Consider the following 11,527-nt stretch of genomic DNA (forward strand, 5'->3'; position numbering starts at 1 on the left):
AGATGGAACTTTATTAGTTTCTTGAAAACTGGTATTACCAATAAATACTGCATTCTCTTCTGAAAAATCCCAGAACTATGAAAGATTCTCCAAGGCTAAGCTACCAGTAAGGTTACCACATTTCATTCTAAGTCTCTCCCGTTGGAGTTCATTTGGGGATAAAGAGGAAAAATATGTGCTTGTTGGGCAAAGAAGCACTACTGCAAACCTAAGCTGGCATGTCCGAAAGTTCAGACCATGATTGCTCTTCATCTTCATTTTGACAAACATTGGTCTCATCACTATTCTGATATCTCACATTTATCACCTTACAGGTAGTGGATAAAAGATGAAATATTCTGCATTTTAAAAAGTTTGTTTAAAAACAACTTTTAGGGCTGGGGTGTGGCTCAGTGGTAGCGTGCTTGCCTAGCATGTGTCAGGCTCTGGGTTCGATTCTCAACACCATATATAAACAAATAAATGAATAAAGGCCCATCAATAACTAATAAAAGTTTTTAGGAAAAAAAAAACAACTTTTATGCCTCAAAAAATGTTGGGGATATGCCACTGGGTTCAATCCCTGGTAGCAAAAAATGCAAGCTTCAATGTATAGTAACAAAAGGTTTCTTTCTCCCTCTCTTCCTAACACTTCATTTTGTTTAGGTGCTTTAGGTGTATAAGGAAGTGACTTTTTTTTTTTTTATTCCAGTGCTGAGAATTGAACTTAAGGCTTTGCACTTACTAACCAAGCACTCTACCACTGAGCTATTTCCAACCCCAGGAAGTAACTTTCTTTTTTTTTTTTCTTCAGTATTTTGTTTATTTAGTTGTAGGTGGACACAATACCTTTATTTTATTTTTATGTGGTGCTGAGGATCGAACCCAGAGCCTCGCACATGCTAGGCAAGCGCTTTACCACTGGGCCACAACCCTAGCCCCTCATCCTGTAAGTAACTTTCTAAGTAGGCTAGTTTAAAATATTTCACTCTCAGCATCATGGGAAAAATGCTAGCATTTCATGGTATTTCATGGTGCATGCTCATATTTTTTTCAGGGCAAAGTCCTAAGTCAACCCTATAGTTTGATGTTTTAATATGTTTGTTTTACTATTTCAAGTGAGACTAAAGAGAAAAATTTTTTTATTCACAAACATTTAAGTATTTCTTTCTCATAAACTTCGAATATTTATTTAACATTTAAGGTATTAATTTAAAACTTGGAATGTATATTTAATATTCTTTCCGAAACTTTGAAATGGAAAAATTAAATTGCATTTATTTAAGACAAGTTTATATAAAGCTTTTCAGGAAAAAAAAATGTCTGTTGGGTAGTAAGAAATACATGTCAATTGCTAGGTTTCAAAATATGTAAGTTATTGACATATATAATGTTCACATGTAAAATGTACTTTAACGGCAGGTTTTATAGCTAATAAACATATCATTGTTTTATAATTTTAAAAAAATTGCTTATACACGTGGGTTTTGTATTCATTTCTGGTAGTTCCTGAATAAAAAATTGAAATTGGCTACCAATTTAACATTTTATATATTACATCACTTGAGGAATAATAGAAGATAGAGTCATTTAAAGATAGAAGATTGGCTAAAAGTAAGTTGTGATATTTACAATAATTCTGCAGGTGGTGGTGGCAGAGAATCATTAAAATCTTGATTAGAGTCAGGAAGTATAGAAAACTCTTGACACTGGATCTCATTGTTGGAATCTTCTTGATTTTTTATAAAATCTTCTGGTGGCAAGGGCAAATTAAATGAGTCAGGGCATGATGTAAATGACTGTTTGGTTTTAGAATTATGATCTTCAGAGTCTTGATTCAGACTGTTCAGAGTTGGTTGGAAATTAGTAGGATCATTTGGAAGAGGAGGTACAATTGTCATTATGTGTTTGTCAGATTGGTTACTCTCTCCTCCTTCCAAATCAAGGAGGGGAAGTGGTGGAGGCAGATTAAAATCTTGATTAGAATCATCTGAAGAAGAAACAGCGGTACCAATTGTTGACCCATCAGCACTGTCATCTGATGTACCATTTACTTGATCTTTTATTTTCTCTGTTTTGGGGTCGTTGGCATCTTCAATGTTTTCACTTGATTGAAACAACTTAATTTCTAAGTCATCTGCTAAAAGTGTGCTTTTGCTGGGTTTCCAGGTCATAAGTGAAACAATTGATGTACGTTTTGTGGATACTTCATTTTCCCTAATGTTATCCATACATATATCAGGGGTTTCTCCATCAGCAAATGGAGACCTGCCTGCCCAGTTTTGATCATTTAAAACTGGTTTTCTCAAGCATTTCCATAGTACAATTACGATTATAGCTACGAGCATAGAAGTCATAATTGTACCGATTAATATGGCAGTTATTGAATTATAATTATTTGAAATTCTTTTGTTAGTGGTAGTTTTTAAATTGAACCCTGGTGTATTCCTAGGTGAATTTTGGACAGCTGGTGTTGACTGTATGGATAGATAACCAACAGTCGGTAGCACTGATTTTCTAGAAGATGTGTCTACAGGTAACGACGGTTGTTGAGTAGGAGTGTAGGAAAGTGATGATGTTGATGGTTGTCTGGTGGAAGTGTGGGCAGAAGGCGGTAGTTGTCTGGTAGAGGTCGACATATCTGATGCTGTTTGTGAGAATGAAGTGCTGGCTACTGCTGTTGGTTGATTGGTGATGATATAGGTAAGTGGTCTAGCAGGAGTATATTTTGTTGGTTTTCCAGAAGGGGTACGGATAGCTGATGTTGGTTGTCCAGCAGTGACTTTGACAGATGTTATTGATTGTTTTGGTTGATCTGAAAGATTCTCTGTTGTATTTTGAACATAAGCTGAGCTATATGGCATTGATGATGTAAATAAAGTGGATTGTGGTTGCTTTTCTGTTGTATTTGCTTCTGTCCTTGAGCAAAATATACTGTTCAGGTATCCAGAAAACAAAATTAAGATGAAATATTTGGAATCCATTTGAGATCTGTTTCCTCTTTACCAGTAGCTTTATAATTAAAAAAAAAAAAGAAAGAAAGAAAAAGACAATCAAGTATCATTTGGTATCTTAAGTTATCTAGTTACATTTGACTTTACATTACAATGCCTGGCATAAAGCAGGTGGGTACCCAATTAATGTTTATTATTCTAATTTATACTTGACAAACTGTAGGCTAGCATAAATAACTCTTGAATATACTCCAACTTATCATATAGCATTTGGACCTCTTAGGTAGTAATGTCTTGTTTCCCTTTGGGATGGGGGTCTCACTGTGTTGCTCATGCTAGACTTGAACTCAAAATTCTTCAGCATCAGCCTCCCTGGGGCTATAGGTATGTATTACCATACTCAACTCTCTTTTGATATTATTTTTTAATTTTTTAGTTGTAGTTGGACACAATACCTTTATTTTATTTGTTTATATTTATGTGGTGCTGAGGATCAAACCCAGGGCCTTGCACATGCTAGGCAAGCGCTCTACCGTTGAGCCACAACCCCAGCCCCTCAGCTCTCTTTTAATCCTGGTATAAGATCTGTATTTGGCCCTGCAGCCCCTCTAGCTTTCTTGCATTATATTCCTTCATCTCATATCATACTTCTCAGGTTCATAGGCTCATTATGCTTGGTCCAAGTGCTGTCTACTTTTTCTCATCCTCTGTTACTAGAAATGTGTTGATTCTGCTGCCTTGAAAAACACTATTGATCTCCTCCTACCTTGATCCAATTGTCTTTACTTAATTGTCTTACATTTGCCACTATTCACTATTCCCTCACTAATATTTGAGTAGCTCTTTGAAATACTGTCTTCCTTCATGTCAATTTCATTAGCTCCTCTTTTTCTCCTATCTCCTAAATGTAGATACTTGATATTCACTTCTCCCTCTTACCTACTTTTCTTTGTTCCTGTAAGATTTTAAATCACATCTTTATGTCATAACTCCCAACCTGTGAACATTCCATGTATGTATTTCACTCTCAGCAAATTGAACATGTTGAAAATGTAATTCATCTTTATCTCAAAGCTGTCACAGAGAACTCTCACAATTTTTTTTTTTTTTTTTTTTTTTTTTTTTTTGGTACCAGGGATAAAACCCAGGGGCACTTAACCATTGAGCCACATTCCCAGCCCTTTTTATATTTTATTTAGAGACAGGGTCTCCCTGAGTTACTTAGGACCTCACTAAATTGCTAAGTCTGGCTTTGAAGTCACAATCCTCCTGTCTCAGCCTCCTGAGCTGCTGGGATTACAGATTCTCTTTTTTGATTAATCATATGTGCACTAAGTTCATTGTAATGGTAATCTTTGTGGCATCCTCAGTGTCTAGCATGCATATCTATGCTAAAAAGCATATTTTTTTTAAAAGAAAATCAATTCAAGGGGCTGGTATTGTGGCTCAGTGGTAGAGTACTTTCCTAGCACGTGTGAGTCACTGGGTTTGATCCTCAGCACCATGTAAATGTAAAATAAAGATATTGTGTCCACTTAGAACTAAAAAATAAATATTAAAAAAACAAACAAAAAGAAAATCCAACTCAAAATCATAGGCTCAATATCTAGACAGATCTCCAAACCTGGTCAAGTCACCCTTATCCATTTTTTCAAACACACCTGCTGCTAAGTTTCATTAGTGTATTGCCAAACACCATATTTGTGTCAGGTCCTGTCTAGGTTTAGGTTATTTTAAAAAGTTGCCAGGCATAGTGACTCATGTCTGTAATCCCAGCCGCTCAGGAGGCTGAGGCAGGAAGAAGGTGAGTTCAAAGCCTCAGCAACTTAGTGAGGCCCTAAGTAACTTATCAAAACCCTGTCTCTAAATAAAGTATAGAAAGGGGCTGGGGATGTGGCTCCGTGGTTAAGTGCCCCTGGATTCAATCCCTGGTACACACACACACAAAAAAAATAGTTTCTGCCTTTCAAGTATTCCAGATTCTTTTAGTAGCTAAACAGGTATTTAAAAAAAAAAAGACAATAATTTAATAAACTTTCTCACAAAAGTATTTAGGAAATGCACAGAGGAACTAATTTAGTCTGGGAGGGCTTCAGGAAGGTTTCCCAGAAGAGTGAAACTGGAACTAAGTCTTAAAAATGAGAACTAATTAAGCAATAGGGGCTTGGGAAAACTAGCCATTTTTGGAAGGTAGAGCTTTTTGTGAGATGTGGTAATAATAAAACTTCAAGAATTAAGTTCCAGTTTTATCTCTGCCACTTAACTTCATATCTAACCACAAGCACTAGTCACTTAATCTCTCCTGTTGTCAGTTGCCTTATCTCTATAATAAGGAACTATATATAGGAAGACAACTTTCAGTTCTGAGTGCAGCGTAGTGTTTTGTGTGTCATCAAACACAATGGTAACTACCAGCTATTTCTTAACCTGCGGGAAAGGAAAATCTCAGTGTTAGATCCTGGTGTATATATAATAAGAAACTATTTTTCCTATGATTTATAGAAAGTCTTTCTAACAGAGAGAGATGTGATACTCTGTTTCAAGGTACAGTAAAAGGTTTCTAAAACAGACTTTTCACCATACTTGAGTAGTTTTCACTGCTTATCCTACACCAGCTAATGTGCAGTGATGGTAAATGACCCTATTTGAGAAGAAAAGACATTGAAATTTTTTCCCCCATTCTATCTTTTCCTTTGTACTCTCTTTCTCTTTAATGCTTCAAGTCTAAATTTTAAAATAGTTCTTTCACCTTTCCTGCCCACTGCTGATGAAAAGCATTCATGATCTGGTTACTACTCCTTTGCTTTGAGGGTTCCCCGTTTCAGTCAAAGTAAATCTTCTAAACTGAGTTTTCTTCCTTACATAAATTTGTAAACCCATACCTTTCTCTCTAAACAGATACCTTTTTTTTTTTTTAAAGAGAGTGAGAGAGAGGGGGAGAGAGAGAGAGAGAATTTTAATATTTATTTTTTAGTATTTGGCGGACACAACATCTTTGTTTGTATGTGGTGCTGAGGATCGAACCCGGGCTGCACGCATGCCAGGCGAGCGCGCTACCGCTTGAGCGGTACCCCAACAGATACCTTTTAATTATGCTGTTTTCCACCATGTTAGAATGTGGTTTTCCCCATACCTATTCTCTTCCCCCTTCAAACTGTGTATCTGAACCTGTCTTCTTCTTATAGACTTCAGTTTAAATTTCCCTTCTTGAACCAAGTTCTCTGTGACTGACCACAGCCCAGAGATCAGCTATTCCCTGAATCTTCCTGGTTCTTACTGTCTTTATGGTTCCTTAGATACTTTCATGTGTGTACCTCACTCACACTTCTATTCTCTCAAGTAATGTTTTTTTTAATCACTTGGCTTCTCATATTTTGTTTGTATTATTTTCTCAAGCAAGATTATAAAGAACTTTGACAAAGGCAGAATGAAACAAAAAATAAAAATATTTATCTAGAACAACTGTGTTGTACCATCCATCCCAGATATTTTACATACATCTTACTTCATTTAATATTTAAATGGCTTTATGAAGAATGACTCTTGATTTATAAATAAAGCGACAGATTCAAGTGGGTTAAGCAGTTTGCCCATGTTACATCACTGTTAGTGATAGACTGGGAACTTGTGCCCAGGACCATCTGATTTCAGAGCTTTACTATTTTTCTTTTCTTCTTTCCTTCCTTCCTTTCCCAGATTCATCATACTTCATTCTCTTGCCACCCCATCATTATAGTCTTAGTTTATTTTACTGCTTTATTTGTTCAAAGCTTATATTCTTTCTAATACCCCTCACTGTCTCATGTTTTTGTATTTTAATTCCTCTGCAGTATAATACCTTCTACATTAGGAGTTCTGAAAACAAACATTTAACCTCTATAGGACTTCTTGGTTCCTTTCCATTTTACTTTTTCTTAAGACTTCTACCAGGCTGGGCATGGTATCACATGCCTCTGATCCCTGCCACTTGGGAGGCTGAGACAGGAGGGTTGCAAGTTTGAGGCCAGCCTCAGCAACTTAACAAGACCTTCAGCAATTTAGTGAAGAGCTGCCTCAAAATAAAATCAATCAATCAATCAATCAATCAATGGGGCTGGGTTTGTGGCTTAGTGGCAGAGCGCCTGCTTTACACATGTGAGATACTGTGTTTGATCCTCAGCACCACATAAAAATAAATAAACAAAATAAAGATATTGTGTCCATGTATAACTAAAAGAGTATTTCAAAAAAATTTAAAAGGGCTGGGATGTAGCTGAGGTGTGAAGTGTCCCTGGGCTCAGACTCTAGTTCTTAAAAAAAAAAAAAAAAAAACTGCTACCAGAAGAATATAAACAGAGAAAGCAAAATATTAAGTCAGTACATTATTTTGTTGTTCATTTAAAAAAATGTTTAAAAGGGGAAAATCTGAAACTTAGCAATAATATTAGGATCATCTCTAGGTGCAATTCCAACCTACCTACTATTCTTATAGCCTCCAAAAAGAAGGGTGGTGGGGAGGCTTTGTTAGAAAATCTTATTCTTTGGAGTTTTATTTTTTAAATATTTCTAGAAAACGCTTTGCAAAGCAACAGAACATATAGGCCATGAGCTGTCTTCGGCTAGAAATATTTCCTCCTTTGTGACTTTGCTTAAAATAAAGCAACCATATGGTTCCTCTTTTTAGTTAGCTGTAAAAGGCAGTCGAGGAGGAAAGAGCCCAAGCAGAAACACAAATAAACTCAGTGGAGTTTGTAAAATCAATTGTGGTAGGTTTATATCCTCTTGTATCAATAGGAAGTTAGTAGAACCCACTGTGAAATTTTCACTTGTCATTTAAGGGTTACAACAACAAATTCCACTTTTTACCTCTCCTACCACTTTTCCCCACTCTTCAGGTGATTTTTTTTTACCCTTTTAGGATCTGAGTATCAGAATATTGGAGTCTGTTAGAATCATACTACAGCCATTTAGAATAGTTCAGAAAAGGAGTAAGACTTTAAAAAAGTCTAAGTAGAAGTGGATATACTGGTGAAAAAATGGACTTTTTTCAAGACTTAGTGTTATTGCAAAAGTACAGAAAATTATTTAACATACATGCTTTTAGCATGTAGGTGGTATGTATGTGAAGTGCATTGTTTCTGCAGGGGAAGAAGATAGTAGAAAGAACAATATGGGACAGAGAAATGAAAAAGAGAAGAAAACTTAGAAGAATATGAAAAGAGGATATAAAGAAATACAAATAGCAGAAGAGAAAAATGAAACAAAAATTATAGGAAGCAACAAAGAAAAGTTTAAAAAAACAACTAAAAGCAATATGGTTATGTAATTAGCAAGAAGTTACTAAAGAAAGTTGAAGTGGATAAGATGTAGTGGGAGGAAAAGATTAAAGGACCAAACTACAAAGTGCTACTCCCTGTCACTGGCCTGTTTGTGGGTATGGGAACCAGCAGAAAGGAGCTGTCTGTCCAAGATGGAGGACTCTAATGAATCAGCCTCTCAAGCTCATTTAGTTTTAATTGCACACTGTCTGCTGTAAGGATCTTTAAGATTCTTCCCATCCCTCCCTCCCCCAAAACTATCCAGATGTATACCTGCTAATCACTTCAAAGAACCTATTCCCATTCTGTGTAGGATTTTTCTAGAAATCCTTTAATCTCTTACTCAGGCAAATCTTAAATTTGTCAACCTTCATATGAAAGTATTTATTCATTTTTTTAGGCTGACACTTTGAGGCTTTAATCAATAAGCATGTTAAAGGCAGTTAACAGTGAAGCAGGAACACCATGTATTAGGCATGTTCTCATGAATATAATGCACAAATACATGAAGGGTCCAACATTTAAAATTGATGATGTTAAGTTGGATATGATAGGAAATATTATCTTTTAAAGGGAATCAAAAAGATTTGGAGAATATATCATAGGTAAAAAGGCAATAGTAGATGGCTATATCAAAAATCGTATCTATATTCCAGTTACTTTGAGATAATAAAATTAAGTTATAGTGCAAATATAATAGATTAAAATTTAGTAGTAGTGGTATTTCCAACTAGAGAAGTTTTGAAACCATAAAAGGAGGAAAAGAACAGTTCTGTGTCTTGAGAAAGAGCAGAAAATATAGAGTAGGAAAAGAACTACCAGAAAGCCTGTGTTTGTCCTGTGATTCTGTGAAAAACAGCTATGGGAGTTTTTAATGGTTATCCTATCAGTTATCTTATTTAGAAAGTTCACTGGGAAATCTGTGGTACTTTCTTAAAGATTAGGTATTAAAAGGTATTAGATTTATGTTTACCAAATTCAAATTTGTTCAGAATTGATAATTTTACTTCTAAGTAGAATTATGTAGGAATTAGTTGAAAAACAGATGCTATTAAGCATTGAATTAGGGACTAATCCTTGTCTTTTTTAGATAAGTCTTATCTTTTAAAAAAATCTTTTCTTTTTCCAGCTTCTGTAATAACTTCTTACAAGTAATCCATTTAGAAGAAATTCAAAGTGTACTACTATAAGAGAAAGTGTTTATGAAGTGTTGAGATAGAATATAAACCACTGTGAATTTATTCCTTGAAATTGCAGATCTGTGTAGACTTTTTGCAATTTTTATTTAGAGGACAAATCTACTTTGTAATTGCCCAGTTTACTCACAGTGTAAACATCTTTTGTATGCATTAACAGTTTTCTGTTGTTTATTCTGTGAGTGTTTTTTTTCCTGTATCTTTATTAAAGACTCAGATAAGAATATGTGACATAAACATGCAGATGATTTGAATATATGTGAACATTCTGTCATAACATTTTTGCTTAGGGAGCTTTTAAAATGAATTACAGTATTTTCATTATTACTTATATAAAATTCTATTTCTATAAAAATAATAATTAAGTACATCATTTTTATTTCTTTTTAAATTAAGTGAAGGTGACCTATGGAATCTAAAGAGGATTAAAAAAATAAAAAATAATTTAAATCTATACATTATAGATAGGAAAATTTTATAAAAAGCAAATTAGAATATTGTGTTTATATGTGTGTGTGGTGCTGGGGAACAAAGCAGGACTTCATGCTAGATAGTCACTCAACCACTGATCTACATCCCCAATCCCTAGAAATTTTAACATTATTTTAGTCATAGCTCATAGAATCTAATTTTATTTGTAGTCCTTAGATTTATCTTCTATGGCTGTATTTATTTCTTTTCATTTTAAAACTAAGGTTAACAAATATTTTGATTAAGTCAATGGGCTTATAATTATAAAAACCTAGGGGAAAAAATCTTTCTCTAAGGCAAGCTCAACACTGAGTATTTTTTAATTCCATTCAGTAAATCCATGAAAAACTGTTACAGACATCTATAAATTATAAAAGAGTTGAATTTAAGTTTTAAATACTAATAATATATTAGTTTTTAAAATACATTTTGTATAAAGCAAAAAGTAAACCAGATGGCCCATGTGAAAATTTTCTTACCTGTTAACTTCTTTTGCAGAGTGCCAAATTGTTGTTCTAATAGGACATGTTGGTGTTTTGGCTAAGAAAGCAAAAGGGGTGATTCACCTCAGATTATAAGTGGTCCTCTAGTCACTAAAATGGTTTCTGCAGAACAGAGGAAGTTTATCAATAGCTCTTGCCGGAAGTGCAATAAGCCACAAAATGACTAAGAAATGTACTACTATAACAGAACTTATTTTGAAACACAATTTGGAGCTATGTGATTTGAATGCTTTTAATTAATGTTTCTAAGTAAACATTTGAGATGCTGTAGTAATGTGATTATATAATTTAAATATTTAAAATGGAGTCCTGAAGAGAAAATTGTGTATTCTAAGGGGAAAAATGCTGCCAGTTGTGTATTACCCATAATTAGATTCTTCTAGTAAAAATTAATGTTGTGTTCTGTTTACTTATGTGACCTTAAGGAAGTCGCTGTACTTCTGAGTAACCATTTTCTCCTCTGAAGGAATATTTCTCATGTTGGGTTATTGTGAAAATTAAATAACCATTTATGAATGTTTTACACACAGTAGGTAACCATTTAATGGTAATGTTATGTCTTCATTCATAATATAGGCAAAAGACAGCCCAAGTAAGAGAGTAAATTATTCTCACCAAATGCACTTTTATTTTTATTTTTTGAAGTGCTAGAGGCCATGTGTGTGATGGACAAGTGCTCTACCAGTAAGCTACATCCCCAGTACCATATAGTTTTTAAAATAAGAAATTAAGTGGGCAAACTATAGTGAAAAAGTCTGTCTGAATGAAAATTTCTTTGTGCAAGTTCTTTCATCTTCATCTGAAAAATGAAGATTGTAATCCCTAATTTACTATGAGATTAAATAAATGTATAAATGCCTTGAATAGTGTGTATTATCAACTATCAATTCACGACCTCCTTCCCCTGATCACTGCAGGAGAATACGGATTATTATGGCCTAGTTTAAAGTACTTATAACTTTATTCAAAAAGAGTAACAGAACAAAATTAAATGTTATAAGATTTTGCCTCACTATTTTAAAATCCTGAATTAAGCTAGTGAACCATAGTACCTAGGGGTAGAAAATAACAGTATTTTTATTCAAAAATAACTTTAAAAATTTGAAGTGAGAGCTGGGGATGTGGCT

General features: G+C 34.3%; 2 protein-coding genes across 7 annotated transcripts in view; one reads left to right on the forward strand and one right to left on the reverse strand.

The window, feature by feature from the left end:
* NF1 (neurofibromin 1) overlaps positions 1–11,527 on the forward strand; it is a 249,204-nt gene that overhangs the window by 176,594 nt on the left and 61,083 nt on the right. The gene's annotated exons all lie outside the window — the stretch shown is intronic.
* EVI2B (ecotropic viral integration site 2B) lies at positions 1,034–10,478 on the reverse strand. The gene is made up of 2 exons (XM_081270515.1): positions 10,377–10,478; positions 1,034–2,991 (listed from the first exon to the last, which is right to left on the reverse strand). Exon 2 carries the CDS (start codon positions 2,961–2,963, stop codon positions 1,608–1,610), a length of 1,356 nt encoding a protein of 451 aa, XP_081126641.1. The 5' UTR covers positions 2,964–2,991; positions 10,377–10,478; the 3' UTR covers positions 1,034–1,607.

Source organism: Spermophilus citellus (genome assembly GCF_964194105.1).
Source record: "Spermophilus citellus genome assembly, chromosome: 17".
Classification (NCBI taxonomy): Eukaryota; Metazoa; Chordata; class Mammalia; order Rodentia; family Sciuridae; genus Spermophilus; species Spermophilus citellus.